This window comes from Antennarius striatus, chromosome 13, assembly GCF_040054535.1.
Source record: "Antennarius striatus isolate MH-2024 chromosome 13, ASM4005453v1, whole genome shotgun sequence".
In the NCBI taxonomy this organism is placed as follows: Eukaryota; Metazoa; Chordata; class Actinopteri; order Lophiiformes; family Antennariidae; genus Antennarius; species Antennarius striatus.
In genome coordinates this window covers 2,153,984-2,168,275 of record NC_090788.1, presented here as the reverse complement: position 1 = coordinate 2,168,275, position 14,292 = coordinate 2,153,984, and the positions used below count along the sequence as shown (strand labels likewise).

Below are 14,292 nucleotides of genomic sequence, written 5' to 3'. Positions count from 1 at the left end.
TGACTGTGTAGGTGGTGGATTTAATCACAGTAACTGTGTTTATCTCAAGAGGAAATTTGGAGTGATTATATTTTGCTTTCCCCAAAAAAGTTTCAGTTTTTTTTTTTTTTTTTCACATTTAGGGCCAGAAAGTAAAAACCAGATTTAACTGAAATATTTTCCCCATTTAATTTGCAATCTCACGTCTCCCTGTTGTTGCCTCTGCGGTCTTACCCACCCATCTTACCCACATCACCCTGAAGCGAGAACGCTCGTTGGTCTGACAGCAACGACAATACTTTGACAGGTGGGGGTCGACACCCTTTTTCTGCAGACAAACAAGACAGCAAGACATCCGTGCTGCACCTCGCTGAGTGTGTGTGTGTTTCTATATATGTGTGTGTGTGTGTCTGCACTGGGTTAAGGTGTGTCCAGAATTCTATGAGACTTAAAGGACCTCAACATTAAAAAGTATTGCACACTCCTGTAGCTCTGCTAATATGTGCGCTTTAATTTAATCGCTTCTTTTAAAGGTAAGTTGAGGAAAGCTTGTGTAAAAGATCTGAATGGTGGATGTCTGGTGGATTTTAACTCACCGACGGCTTAATCAACGGAAAAGTTTGTTTTTCTGTAAGTGAAGAAAATTATTCACCACATTTTCGTGAAAACTATCACAGGCGAAACGCGAAACCACACAGGAGAAAACCTCTTGGTTTTTGATTCAATTGTTTCCCTGAGTAGTTTAAAATCTCATCCCTCCATAATGTACGTTGCATCGGATTTCAAAGAATATTCAGAGAAACGCTCTGAGGCTCACATGGAAATAATATCTGTGTGTTTATAACGCCTGATTCTTCTCTCATTTTTGAAGGCAACAATTTTGCTGACTGTGAGAAGCGCCGGTCTGATCTTCTGGGCGCTCGTCGTGTGGAAAGGGTCGGTTTGGGCGACGGGTGCACAAAGCCGAGGATTTTATCCAGGTTTTCCTCCAAAGCTCAATTTAATGAAATCTTCAGAAAAAATAAAAAAAAAACAACAACCCAAAAGCGATAGGAGACATGTGGTTCCACCCACCTGAAACATTTCTCCAAACCTCCAGTCGGTTAAATTAAAAACAGGACAAACAGGCAACAATCTGATGTAATTAACCAAGCAGCGATTATATTCCAAACGCAGGGGAGATATGATTGAAACGTGGTATTTATGGTTGTTCACCGCATTATTTTTAGGAGGTTAAACGTCCACGTCGGTCCATCTGATGTTTTTCATCTGCTGAGATTTTTTTTTTAATCTCCTCGCCGGATCAGAAACAGGAGAGAGAAATGAGTCACATGCTTAGAGAGAGAGAGAGTCCATTTTGATATTCTGATTGTGTGATCGGCTTCAAACCACCTGAAATGTCCACCGGTACGGCGCTGAAACACGTCGCAAAAAAAAACAAAAAAAACGCTCACGCATACAAGCTAGTCGAGACACGACTGAGTCTGCAGGAAGCAGACACAAAGCTTGACCTGTCGGGTGTCCACTGGGACCCGTATCTACGCCCAGAGGTTGAGGCGATGCATTGATTGTGTGTGAACGTTTGTGTGTGTGTGTGTGTGTGTGTGTGTGTGTGTGTGTGTTATGTCCAAGGCTATTTGTAGTTCCTTCTGCTGTAGATGCTACTTTAGAGAATCTCGGCCCAGTCCAATTATTTTCATGTTCTTTCTGATGATGTTGATGAAAAGATGCTCGAAGCCTCAAACAGGCAATTATTTCGCTGAGGTTAACAATCTGCTATTAATTTTTACCGTTTGATTACAGATAATTCCTTCATATGTTGGTAACAAATGCCATTACGCTCCTTATGAAATGTAATTACCATCTTGTAGTGTACAGATGTTCTTTCTGGGAGACTATATGTCTGGGTAACTCTGTAGGTTGACATTATATTACACCGGATGTCATTATTCCACTCCTGAGGGGACGCTTCTCTATACATTCTGCTGCTCTGATATTTCATCCATCTGGCCTGAGTCTTCACATAACCCCCTGTTGCTGATGATTGTTCCCTACATCAGCCCATTTACAAGCTTCTCTGTTTTAATATCTTTGCTCCAAGCACATCTCTAATCCATCCAGCGCTGGCAGCTTAAGTCCAAATGACACACACTTTCATTGATGTCAGTGTACATGACGGCTTAGTTATGCTAAAATGTAATATGGCTCAAATTTGAATGAGCCAAGTTTTGAGGAGCTTCATCACGATTGAGTCACCTGCACAAAATCACCACAGATCAGTGCTCCAGACGTTTCCTTCCTAAACCCTGGACGGCATGTGATTTCTACCGAGGCAAACGAGGCAATTTGGGGGCAGGGAACTCGCAGATAAGTGCAGTGTGGTGGAGAGACTGCATGCAGTGAAATCTGAGATGTCATTGACTTACATAATGTTTGTCGTCGTCCTCATTGTAGGCGAGTTTGACAACACCGTAGGAGCCCTGCAACGCAACAGCAAAGAGGATGGTTTTTATATGTTAGCACAAATATTCAAAGGAACACATTGGCCAATGCTAGGCCCAGTGTTTGAACCACAAAACTAATCAGGAACACTTTAAAGCCAACGATATACCCGCAGACTGCTCTGAAAGCAAAGAGCCTTAATCGTCTTCTACGGGCTAATTTACCTGATGGTTGGACCATTAAAGGAATAAAAAGACCAACAAACTCACCTTTCCGATCTCACTCTTTAACTTATACTGGTTCAACTGGATGCAGTCCTGTTGGGGTGGGAGGGGGGGTACAAAAGGTAAAAATGTGAGGCATTAGTTTATTTGTTTCGTCAACAGAAGTGGGATCTTCTTAGGTGCGAGTCCATAAGTGTGTGTGTGTGTGTGTGTGTGTGTGTGTGTGTGTGTATTGAAAAATGATGCAATGTCTACTTTCTGTGTACTGTCTGCAAACCCATTAGAGTGCCACTGCTTAAATGGCTGATTTGCAGTTCCATAGCAACCGCCTCTACATCACTGAGTCAGCCAGGGGCAGGGCAGAAGAGAGCAGACCACAGCAGGACAGGGAAGGTGTGTGTGTGTGTGTGTGTGTGTGTGTGTGTGTAGGGGTGGGGGGGTCATGGGGATAGGCTGGGGGAGTGTGTGTGTTTGTGTGTGTGTGTGTGTGTGTGTGTGTGTGTGCGGGGTTGAAACACAGAAAGTGAGTAGGGACAAGTTTGAAAAAGCAGGAGATGGAGCTGTGGAGAAAATTGATTGAATGCAGTTCTCTCATTACAGTAGAGGAGAGAGGTTTGGATGGGGGTGGGGGGTGGGACAGGGATGGGGAGGGCTGGTTAGTGTGTCTGGGTAGCCAAATGCCTACGGCTTGATACTAGAACAGGACGAGGAAAGGTGGGAGAACATGGAGAGTACTACAGAGAGTACTGCACCAAATCCTAGCAGAGCAGGACACGCCAGCGGGATAGGTATTTTAAAAAATACGACACTATGTGGAGGGTTACGTAACACGCTGGCTGTGTAGTTCACTTGGAACATTGCTTTTAAGAGAAGTGAGGGTTGTGCATTGGAAGGTTATGCACCGAAAGATGTGATGGCAGTGGGTACTATGGCCAGGGATTACCGCAAAAAAGGTGAAAGACAAAAAGATGAAAATAGAGAATGGCATTTCAGTGCAAGCGGTGGAACTGAGGACAGGGATTGCTTTGATTAGCTGACGGGAGATAAAGGCACTGAAGAAAATAGGACGGTGAAGGATAAAGGGGAAAGGCAAAAGGAGGAGAATGTGAAGAAAAGAGCAGTAGGAGGGATCGTCTGAGAGGACTTCCACTGGGTTCACAGTTTGGCCGGCACATGCTCAGTGGCAGCTGCACTGCAGTTAATGCTCTGTCAGGACTAATGGATGAAGAGGGCCCCGCAGAAGGCCACGCATGAACATTCACACACGCGTGAATTAAACTGAAACGCTTCGCTTGCTCACAATAAATCTCTCAGTCGTCCTGTCACAATAGATGTTTTACATTAGCAGTGAAATGCCAGGTCTCAGCATCTCGCTCTCTATCCATTAATCAACAACTCATTAATACCAGCGCACGACATATAAATCTCTGGTGACGAATAATGGGCAATAACAGAGGAATTGCGTCAGACAAATTCGGAGTCGTTGGGGTAAAGTTGCCCAACTCTGAACTGGTCAACGACCACCAGCTATGGGCAACAGGACAATTAGTTGCTTTAAAACTAAGTAAGGTCCTACAAAGACGCTGCTGTAGCACGAGTTACATCTGAAATGGAGAGTTACTTCCATTGACTTGCATCAGCAATCGTCTGATTGTGTCAGTGGACTTTTCCTGTTAGGAGTCGTGACACTCGGTACCACTGACGGGACTTACAGACAGTCTGCTGCTCGGCGTCAGCCTGTATAACGGATGGAGGCAGAGCAGCTCTGGGGGTTGGGTAAGGGGGATGACCAGACTACCAGAGGCTCTCTGGAGGGTGGGAGGAGGATAAGCATAAAATAAATGCTAATCAGGAGGATGCGTGAAGGTAACTGTGTTACTGGGTGTGACAGGAAGGTGATGGTGAAAGAAGGGAATGCCCAGGTGGGATTTGAATGAATGCAAGAAAGTGGCCGGAGGGAGGGACAGAGAATCCGAGTCTGACACCGCTACCTTGCTGATATGAAGAATCAAAGTCTGTCTACGGAGTCCAATTCTTTTACCATAGAATTTCAGAGGATGGGTGTCATTGAGTCTTGTGCAAGTATAACTAATATAAAGAATTAACTAGCAGCACAAAAGACCAGAATCAAAATAAAGAAAGCTGCCTTACTTTCATTCTTTTGAAGAAGTGAAATAGGTGTTTTCGCTGCTGTCCTCGTTCATGATCTAAAACTACACATTTACTGTTATGATGTCAATGTAAAGAGGTCCGGAAGAAGCTACACTCATCGAGACCAGGGGGTAAAGATGAAGTTATTCACCTTAAATGCCCGCTGCTACTAAATTTAATATCTCGTCAGACAGACATAACACTGGACGAGACTTTTACAAAAAAGACTCTTGAAAGCAAAATAGTCTCCGAGCGCAACGATTAGTAACCGTCAACATCACCATGGTGATCAAGATGAGTAACTGATGGGTTTAGTAATAAATTTCAATCATCTTGTGGTGTAGAAGCAAAGACGTTGCCCTGAATACAAAGTGGCTTTGACTAGAAATTCAAGAGAAGATGACTCAGCGATCTATTTGGTAAATTGATAGTCTCTCTACAATCCAATGTTCTCCTGAGAAAACATGAGTCCAGCATTGATGGATGATGGGGGGAACATTGATTTATTTGTTTCCTTTAAGCTGATTAGCGTTCTGTAGGTTGCCAGGTTGGATTTCCTGACTCCAGCATCTCCTGACGTTCAGTCAGACGAAGACGTAAGGACCATTCTCGAAATGCTTTCTGCGATTCCACAAGGTGTGATGTCAACATTTGCTGACGACTACATTACCTCAGGATATGGTCGTCGCCAGTGTGCAGGCATAACGAGATTCCCAAATACCCCAAGAGGGATCTTATTTGATTTACTCCTGCCGAGGGAAGTCTCATTTTAGCTTTGGCTCAACATTGGAATTCATTTTTGCACAGAAAAATGGGTATGGATTTTACTCCATTACTTCCCCTGGAATTGATTTTAGATGGGATCCCTTTGCAGACAGAGTAGAGGCGACAGATGGAAATAAAGGAGGATTAAGAGCAGCCAATAATAATATAATTTAACTGTGTCAATCAGAGCATGTAAAGACTGTTTGACTAAAGTGCACTTGTCATTTAATCTGTTATATCGTGGAATATTTTTCTTCTCATTAAAAGTTTCAGATTTTAGTTCATCGGTAGATAAAGGTTTTCTTGTTTAACTTCAAATCTCATTCTGAACTTTAACCAATAAAGAAGAACATGAAATAGTGTCTCAAGCTGGGAAAATTGCTTCCAAAGAGAGAACATTCCGTTATTATGGAATAATACTGTACGTATTATCTGTAGAAAATGGATTGAAAAGACAACTGCAAACCTTTTGAGGAAAGGGTTTCCGTGAAGAATCTTAAAATGTCAGTCAAATGTTTGTACAAGCAAGAAATGCTTCTGTCTCTGCCGTGTCGTACTGTCGATCCACCAAGAGTAAGGAAACAAGGAAATTGTGCCCTTTTTTCTGTTTCAGTGCAAGAGCTACTGCTCCATTTCAGATCAGGGAGGATAAAAATGACAAGTCTGGCAGTCTGTTGAATTCAGAGGGGTTCCACATGCTGGCAAATGTAATGAATATTTAATGTTCAAGCTGAAAAAGTCGGAAAAAAATGTGAATCAGGGAGTCGCCCATGGCCTGACGAATCCCTTCCCCCTCCCCGAGCTAGCACAAGTATGTACAGGCATGCATTTGTTATGTATGCAAATAATAATACTCATTATTATCTAACTAAATAATAGGACTTGACTTCTGATATATCTGCAATGCTTATTTTATCCTTCGTGTTCCTTTGCAGGAATCTTTTTTTTTAAACCCATCAATGACTTCCCATTGTTGATAAGTTTTGCTTAATGCAAACAGTCGTTTCCTTTAGCTTGTGACAGTTATTATATGAAGGCATCAAACATGCATATTTCATGAGCATAATGAAACCAGAATGGCAATCAGCAGGGTGAATATTTCTTAGTAGTGCATTAACACAGTGTAAACAGAGCATGTTTCCATTATGGTGCTAATGGGAGGCTAGCGCGTGCTTCACATGCTTCTGCATTGACTGTTGGCTTTCTGCTCCTCTTCTTTTGAGAGGCACTGAGCAAAACGATGCTTGAATCTAGATACGACCAGTGCTCTTAAAAGCACAGCGTGGTTTCTTTCTATCCATTTATTGATTCATTCAAAATATTTCATTTTATTTTTCTGCACCTCTTTGGTTTCCAAGACATATTTAATACTTGAAGAGCATTAGCCAGGATTTGGCTTCAATACTTTTATTGATCTCAATGTAGTGATACCAATGCAAAGTTAATAATTCCACGAGGCTTTATAGCCTTTTCCATTATCAGTGATTATTGATTAGAATGAATAAAGATGGCTTCCTCACCTGCGAGTCCGATATGGACACGCGTTTCGACTCCACGGTGGGCCTGCGAGCCACACGGGGGGAGACGTGTGTGTAGCCTCTCCCGGCCCCCGACGACAGGTAAGTACCTCTCTCCTGGAGAGACAACTTCCTCCCGGACAGGTTAGGTCGCAACTGATGAGTCCTCTTGGCTTGAGCGCCGTCCTTCTGGGTGCTGCCGTTCCTCACGCCGTTGGCAGCCGACCTGTCGGAGTCTTTCGTTGTCATGGCAGCCATCGCGTCCGCGAGATTGCTGTCGGCGTCAGGGTCCAGCTTCTCACAGCCATGGTCACTGCTCATAGCCATGGCAGATGGGCAAGTTAAAGCGGCGTAGGAGATGGTGGCAGGGTGGGTACTGGAGAGTGTCCAGAAGCATCAACGTGACCTGGCCAGGATGAGACTGGAAACTTCAGGGAGTCACCAGAGCTGCAACGGAGAGAGAGACTCTGAGCTCAGCCAATGGAAATCTATCCATATATGGATCCAAGTCAATCACTTTCTGCAGTCAATATTGGTTTCAAATGGTTGGACTGAACAGGCGCAGGATCGTTCTACCAGAAAACGTGCCTACGGCTGTGATTTCACAGGGAACCATCTGATGGCGGCGTTCCCACTGTATCCTCACACAGCTGGCGGAGGTTTCTGTTGGTTTCCCAAAAATTGCATTGCTTTGCTGTTTCTTCCTAGTCCAATTTTCTTGAGTTTATTTGATTGTTTTAGCTCAGTAGCTTTAATTGCCTCATTTCATTCTCGATCAAAGCAACAACGCTGTTTTTTTCTTGCATACTATATAAAATGCGGAAAGCAAATATATAGATCCAAATAATGATGTTTTTTTTTGTCAAAACGAAACCACTTCCGAAAAAAGAATTAAAATTTTTGATTGATGTTCAAGCCCTTTCATCACAGGGAGAAATTTCAACAAACCAATCAGATGTGATCTCTCGTTGTGTGGGTGGCTTGGGTCACATTATCTATAAGCTCATAAATAGAAATAAATATGCCCCTGATAAAACCCAACACACACTGCAAAACTAATTTTGCACAACGCTTTCCGTCATGGCTCCCTCGACCCTCGTAAAACGCTTACGAGTGTCCTGATGCGGAACACAACAGACATTAAAGAATGGCTGATGTCACTGTGTACGTGAAGTTTGTGTATATACATGGAAACTGAATGGGATGTTTGCTGTGTTTTTTCCCTTTCATCTATAATTAAAATCAAGTAAGCAGCAGATTACCGCACAGGGGGTTCAGTTTTCTTACACATCAGGTAAAGGTTTTATTTTTTTGATGCAAGAACACAGATATGCAAAGCTGTATGAAGAAAGGGCCACGTAAATCCCTCCTCCTCAAACGGTATCCATCTTTATAACCGAAGGAATCATGGGGAATAATCTGGAGCTTAATCTGTTCCCGCAGGACCCCGCAAGGGTCTCGATGCAATGTGACGAGATAGGGGAAAAAATGGATCTATGGGTATTAGCCGAGAGTAAATGGGTCACGCTAGGCTATTCCTGAAGTGTGTCAGAAAGGTGGAACTCCTAATCAAAAAATAACACAATGTTCCACTTGGTCCAGCTGGGTCAGGCATTCACACGCTTGCACAATCATGGTTCAGATAATGAAGTATCTCCACAGCCAATCAGATGGAATCCCTTCCAGACTTTCAACTTTCAGGTGACTCCAGCCTCCGATGGAAGAAACCTACACGTCTGGGCTTCAACAGCTCCCACTGGGTTGAGCGAAGAACTGAAGAAGCCTCTTGGATGACAAGGAAAGAGTCTTCAAGCTCTCCCCCAGTACCATTATCACGTCACAACTTCAGCAGAGTGCAAACCTCAGTCTGAGTCCTTCTGTTTACCCATCATGCCTTTCAAATTCACAGAGGCATACGACTATCTTACAAAGCCAACCTATGAGATTGTTGTACATAAACAACGACATGGACACTGAGGACACTCATTTTCAGGAAATGAACAGCAGCTCAGTCACGTGACGTGTAATATTAATACTAATAATAAATGCTGACCTTACATGCGGGTGTTCTGTTCCATGAATTCTCCATTCATACTAATAGAATATCTTCTTGTGAGGCAAGGACACACAAACACACACACAGACACACACACAAAGCCATTACTGTTCACCCTGCATTTGCATATTTTAAAAGACTGTTATTCTATCTATGTAAATTTTCAGTGTAGGAAAAAAAACCATCTAATTTTCAGCATTGTCGGGAAACAACAAGGAGCTGTCACTTATTTCTAATATATTTGTTTTTTCTTTTAATTAACTGCCTCCTGAAATGGGTCGATCTCAGCTGCTGTACCATTTAGTGTGTATGTGAACGAAATCCTGGCTGAGGTGGAAAGTGGAGGAGAAGCCGTGGGCTTTACAGTTATTACAGAAGCAGTCACCACATCTTTTCATTACAGATGTTTATTAATGCTTACCTTCATAGCCTGATATTTAAAATACTTTCCTGGAATGCACTAACTGCAAGGAACAAGAGCACTCTGTATTTATAAATCTTAAGGCATATTAAATATCTCAGCTTTTACTATTTCCACCAGTGGGAAAACTTAAAAGAGGTATCCATCCTTGGATTAAATATCTTTAATCCAGGTGGCACCAGCTTTGAAATATAAATTACAAAGAAAATGCTCTTCAAGAAGGTAGAAATACCTTCAGCAACACAAGTATTTTCTCAAAGCTACCTCATCCTTGGAGATGGGGGTCGACATGGGAAGGACGCTGCTACTGAATAATCGAAAAGACTCTGGATCAAAGTGACAGGTCCATTGTAGGAATGATGTCTGCAAGAAAAAGGTTTTGACGTCTGATCAAGCAGTTCAAGGTTGAAGGCAGGGTTGTTCCCCGTGGAGATGGGCTGCAGAGACCCAGATTTGTAAGAGGAATAAGCAGCTCATACAATGGAGGTGTGGGATGGACGGACCGTACATCTGATGGATGGGTGACCCTACATGCCCCCTTTGGCAGGGGGAAAACATTTGGACTTCTATCCCCTTGAGATCTCATTTTGGGACTTCCTTTTTCCTTGGTATCAAAATCAGCTGAGATCTTTACACTATATTAATCAGATTTTAATCTTAAATTAAAAATGAAATTTTAAATAGCTTTGTATTCAGTGAATGTGGAAACTGTAATTCATCGTAAACCCTTTGAATACAGAATCTCCATATAGAACTTTTCTTTGCATGTTGCTTTTAAATTTATATATTTTGGGATTTCCTCTGGTGGGACTAATAGCCTATTTTATTTTAAATTAATTATAACTTTAATTCAACCAGAGTTTTTGGAGAGGAAAAAACCCAAAACAAAGTGCGTAACCTCCTTGGAATACATAGCTAGATATCCCATTTCTAATTACTAAAATTTTAAAAACCTGAATAGAGGTGCGCGCTCTGAATCACACGGTTATTGTAAGCAGTAAAGTAGATTGATTATTCCAGCAAATTGTGGTGCAGCAGTCTGAATATTTCAAGATGATTTAATTGGCTGCATTTTTCTTTCATTAGGGAAACAAAACGAGGACTTGGAATTGAAGTGAATCTTGAGCTCGGTCTTTTCAGTAGCTGCCATCTCTCGACTGGCTTGGATGGGATGATGCTTCAGTAGAGCCAGTGAGAGTGGGAGGAGAGAGTGGGCTGACGAGTGGGAGGGAACAAATGAATCCATTTGGCTCCATTAGTAAACCACTTCCACTTATAACCTGGCCTCTGTTCATTTCTGCCATCGTTTTGTTTTGTGTGCTGACAGCAAACACAGACACACCAAGGCCAAGATCAAAATTATATTTTTCATTTGCTGGAAAGGCAGTTTGAGACAAACGGAACAAATGAATGAAAAATGAAGCGACAGAAAGTCATTCATCGAGTGTTTGCTTTGTTCAGATTGATCTTGTGCCTTTTGATGGCTTTTGTGTACACCTATTGGTGTGATACTTGACAAAATGCAAAGAACAGATGATCAAATTTAGCTCAAAAAAACCCTCACTTTCATTGATTTGTACTGTCTGCTACCTGTAACTGCATTACAGAGCAAAGGAAAGTGTTAACATTCTCCTCTTTTGAAGGCAGGAAACAGTAAATTTCTCTTCCAGCCTTTTCTTTCTGGTCCAAACTCATCAGCTATGAAATTGCACCGTTGAGGCGAGGTGAACGACCTTCTCCACGGGATTCAAGACAATCAAATTTGATTGTGTGGATGTGATTGGAAAAGCATTTGCATTTCATCGACTATGACCAAATCAGCCTTTTTTATTTGCAGGTGTATAACATGAGCCACTGTAATGTGGTTATTCAGGTACCCTTCTACATATTCACCGAGAAAAATAAAAAATCCCCAATAGATTCTCTAATGAAATACTTGCTTTTGTATCTTGTTTTTATATAAATGGTGATTATTTGTATGGTTCTGTTTGCAGCCAGCGTTTGGGGTAATGCAACATGTGACGAGGCAGCTATCGCAGCAGCTACACCCCAGAGAGTTATCAACCATCTTCTACCGCTCACCCGGGGCTAGGTGATGGGGAAAGTAGTCTGTGCAGGGATGACCAGACTTCCCTCTCTCCAGACACCTCCTCTAGCTCTTCCGGGGGGGGATTCCGAGGCGTTCCCAGGCCAGCTGAGAAACATGCTGGGAACACATCCTCAGGCAGGCGCCTGAGAGGAATCCAAAAGGATGTTTTCCAAAGTCTCATGGAAGTAAATCCGTGAAATCCAGCAATAAAATCAGGAATATGAAGAAAATGATGATGAAAATGATTAAATTATGGAACTGTCTGGTAAGAACTAACTTCGTGGGGATTGGACATGACACATTCCCCGAACGTCTCCCCAGAGCGTAATGCTTCCTCTGTGCTCTAAACTCCATCACTGATCTGGGAAAGCATCCAATCCTGTAGAAGCTTCTCCAGGGACCAATAGAGCGTGTGCTTTAAAACACATAATAGATGATTAAACTTAGAAATATTTCTATTATTTTCCTCTTCTACATGAAATATTATGTAATAATAAAAAAGAGTCGATCTATTGTTGGTGAGCGCTTTGCCAGTGAGAGACAATTAAATATTTGCTTTAAAAACACTGTATGGGGTAGGTTTTCTCAAAACCTCAGTTGAGGATGAAGCTGGGAAACATGACTTTAAATCAATATCATGATTATTTCAATATTTTACTTGATTATTATAAGAAAATTACTCTATTTTTGAACTTTAAAGGCTGGGATTTTGTCTTGTATCATCCTCACTGACGTCAGTTTGAGTGAAAAAAGACAAACATTAGTTGGACAAAGTTGTGCCTGAACACGACAAAGCATTTGTTGATGACCGTTAATTCAACTAACTAACAGCTGAAATGAAATCAAGTTTGAAACGACAGTTGGAATCATTTTGTTGTTGACTGTCCAGAGTTTTATCGGCACGAAATGATGCATGATTTTCACTACTTAAAGATATTTCATCAAATGATTAAAGAAACAAACATCTTAGAACAGTTAGATTTGGTTTCTGCCCACGGCTGATGGAGTTCTTTCCTAATTTGACGCCGGATGACATCCTTTGCTGCAGTAATTACTTTACACACAAAGACTCTGACACAGATGCTAAATAATGCTGGAGGATTGTTTGGTTATATTGTGCTGCACTTGTCAATTCTACATCTGTTTTGAGACACTCATCTGTGTGTGTTTGAAATGTGGAATAGAAAGAAAGAAACCACCAGGCAAACTCTGACCACTCACTAAATGTCAGCCAATCAAAAGAAATTAAAGGTCTTCAGGAGGAGCTGAATCTTTCATCAGTGATCCTTTCTGCATCATAAAGACAAGGTCAGGTTCTACACAATGACATTCACGCTGGTGCAGCAGAGCCTTCAGTGCCATCGTGGGCTTTGATAGGAGTTAAGGAATCAGTGGTGATATACTGTCCCATTGAATCCCAATTATCCTCAGTTTTGCTGTATATTGGAGAAAATGTTTGATTTTCAAACTTTCACAAAAGCTTAAAATCTCGCAAATTTCCAAGAGCATCGCCCTGCGAAGATGTGCGTAGGTTGACCGAAAAAAAAAGAAAAGAGGATTTCAGTTACGGCCCTTCAGACGAATCCCAATCACTGAATAAACCTAAGCTTAACTTGTAACCATGGAAACAAAAACAAAAAAACTAAACATGATGAACGTCCATAAAGAGCAAAAGGCACGGGTTCATGGTTTGATTGATGTCCATGTAAAGTGTCCTTGAAAAAAAATTCTCCTACAACTAAATGTGAGGGGACAGATGGAAACCTGCTGGGATAAAGTGTGTGTGTGTGTGTGTGTGTGTGTGTGTGTGTGTGTGTGTGTGTGTGTGTGTGTGTGTGTGTGTGTGTGTGTGTGTGTGTGTGTGTGTGTGGGGATGTAACTGGCTGGTGGATGACAGAGCGAACAGCTTGCGTGACTTTTGCAGACGTGTACCTGCCCACTCAACAAACGCACAATGGATTTTGTTTTTAAGGATTAAGGCAGACATTTAATTTACACCCCCCCCCCCACACACACACACAGAGCAAGAGATTGGATTATCATTTCCCCCTCATATGACAGCATACAGTCGGTATAATCACCAAACCTGAGCCAGGCCTGAGTGAGCCTCGTTCCCGAGGGGAAGAGCGTCTAGTGACGGAGTGTTGTGATCAGATATCAGCTCTGATGGAGGGAAAATCTCTGCCCCAACTACAAACACTGATCAGAGTATTTGAGGTCAAGGACAACTTCTTCTGCAAAGCAGCAACTGATGTAGAAACAAACCTAATTCCTCCTCAATCAGAGGCAGAGATACTCAGAACACACTGGTGAAGCACTGGTGTAAAATCAGCACATCCTACTAAAAGTGGCTCAAAGTTCCTCATCCAGACAAAAGCAAGTAGTTACCCGCGGTGCCTATGTGGAGGTTTTTATACAGTATTAGACAGAGCAGGAGCAAAAATAAACTGTTAGAGCCATACACAGACTATAAAAGCAAAAAAAAAAGCACCTCCAGTTTGCGAAAACTCCTGCTTTTATTTTGAAGGGTCACCATTTTCGCAAAAAATGGTGGACAAGAACGGTTTTCTTAAGTGAAGACGGAAAAGGAAAAAGTTGCAAAGCAGCTGGGACCAGCTTGTCAAAATAATTCTGCATGTACAGCATAA

General features: G+C 42.1%; 1 protein-coding gene across 5 annotated transcripts in view; it reads right to left on the bottom strand.

The window, feature by feature from the left end:
• Positions 1–14,292, bottom strand: part of camkk1a (calcium/calmodulin-dependent protein kinase kinase 1, alpha a) — a 41,005-nt gene that overhangs the window by 17,994 nt on the left and 8,719 nt on the right. For 4 of the 5 annotated variants that reach the window (XM_068332007.1, XM_068332005.1, XM_068332008.1 and 1 more), the window contains exons 2-4: positions 7,082–7,525; positions 2,691–2,738; positions 2,406–2,459 (exon numbers count right to left, since the gene is read on the bottom strand). In XM_068332007.1, coding sequence (XP_068188108.1) covers positions 2,406–2,459; positions 2,691–2,738; positions 7,082–7,405 — 426 coding nt within the window. In that variant the 5' untranslated portion in view covers positions 7,406–7,525. Of the gene's footprint in view, positions 1–2,405; positions 2,460–2,690; positions 2,739–7,081; positions 7,526–11,637; positions 11,772–14,292 lie in introns of those variants that run through there. The other variant, XM_068332006.1, reaches the window with a different exon arrangement.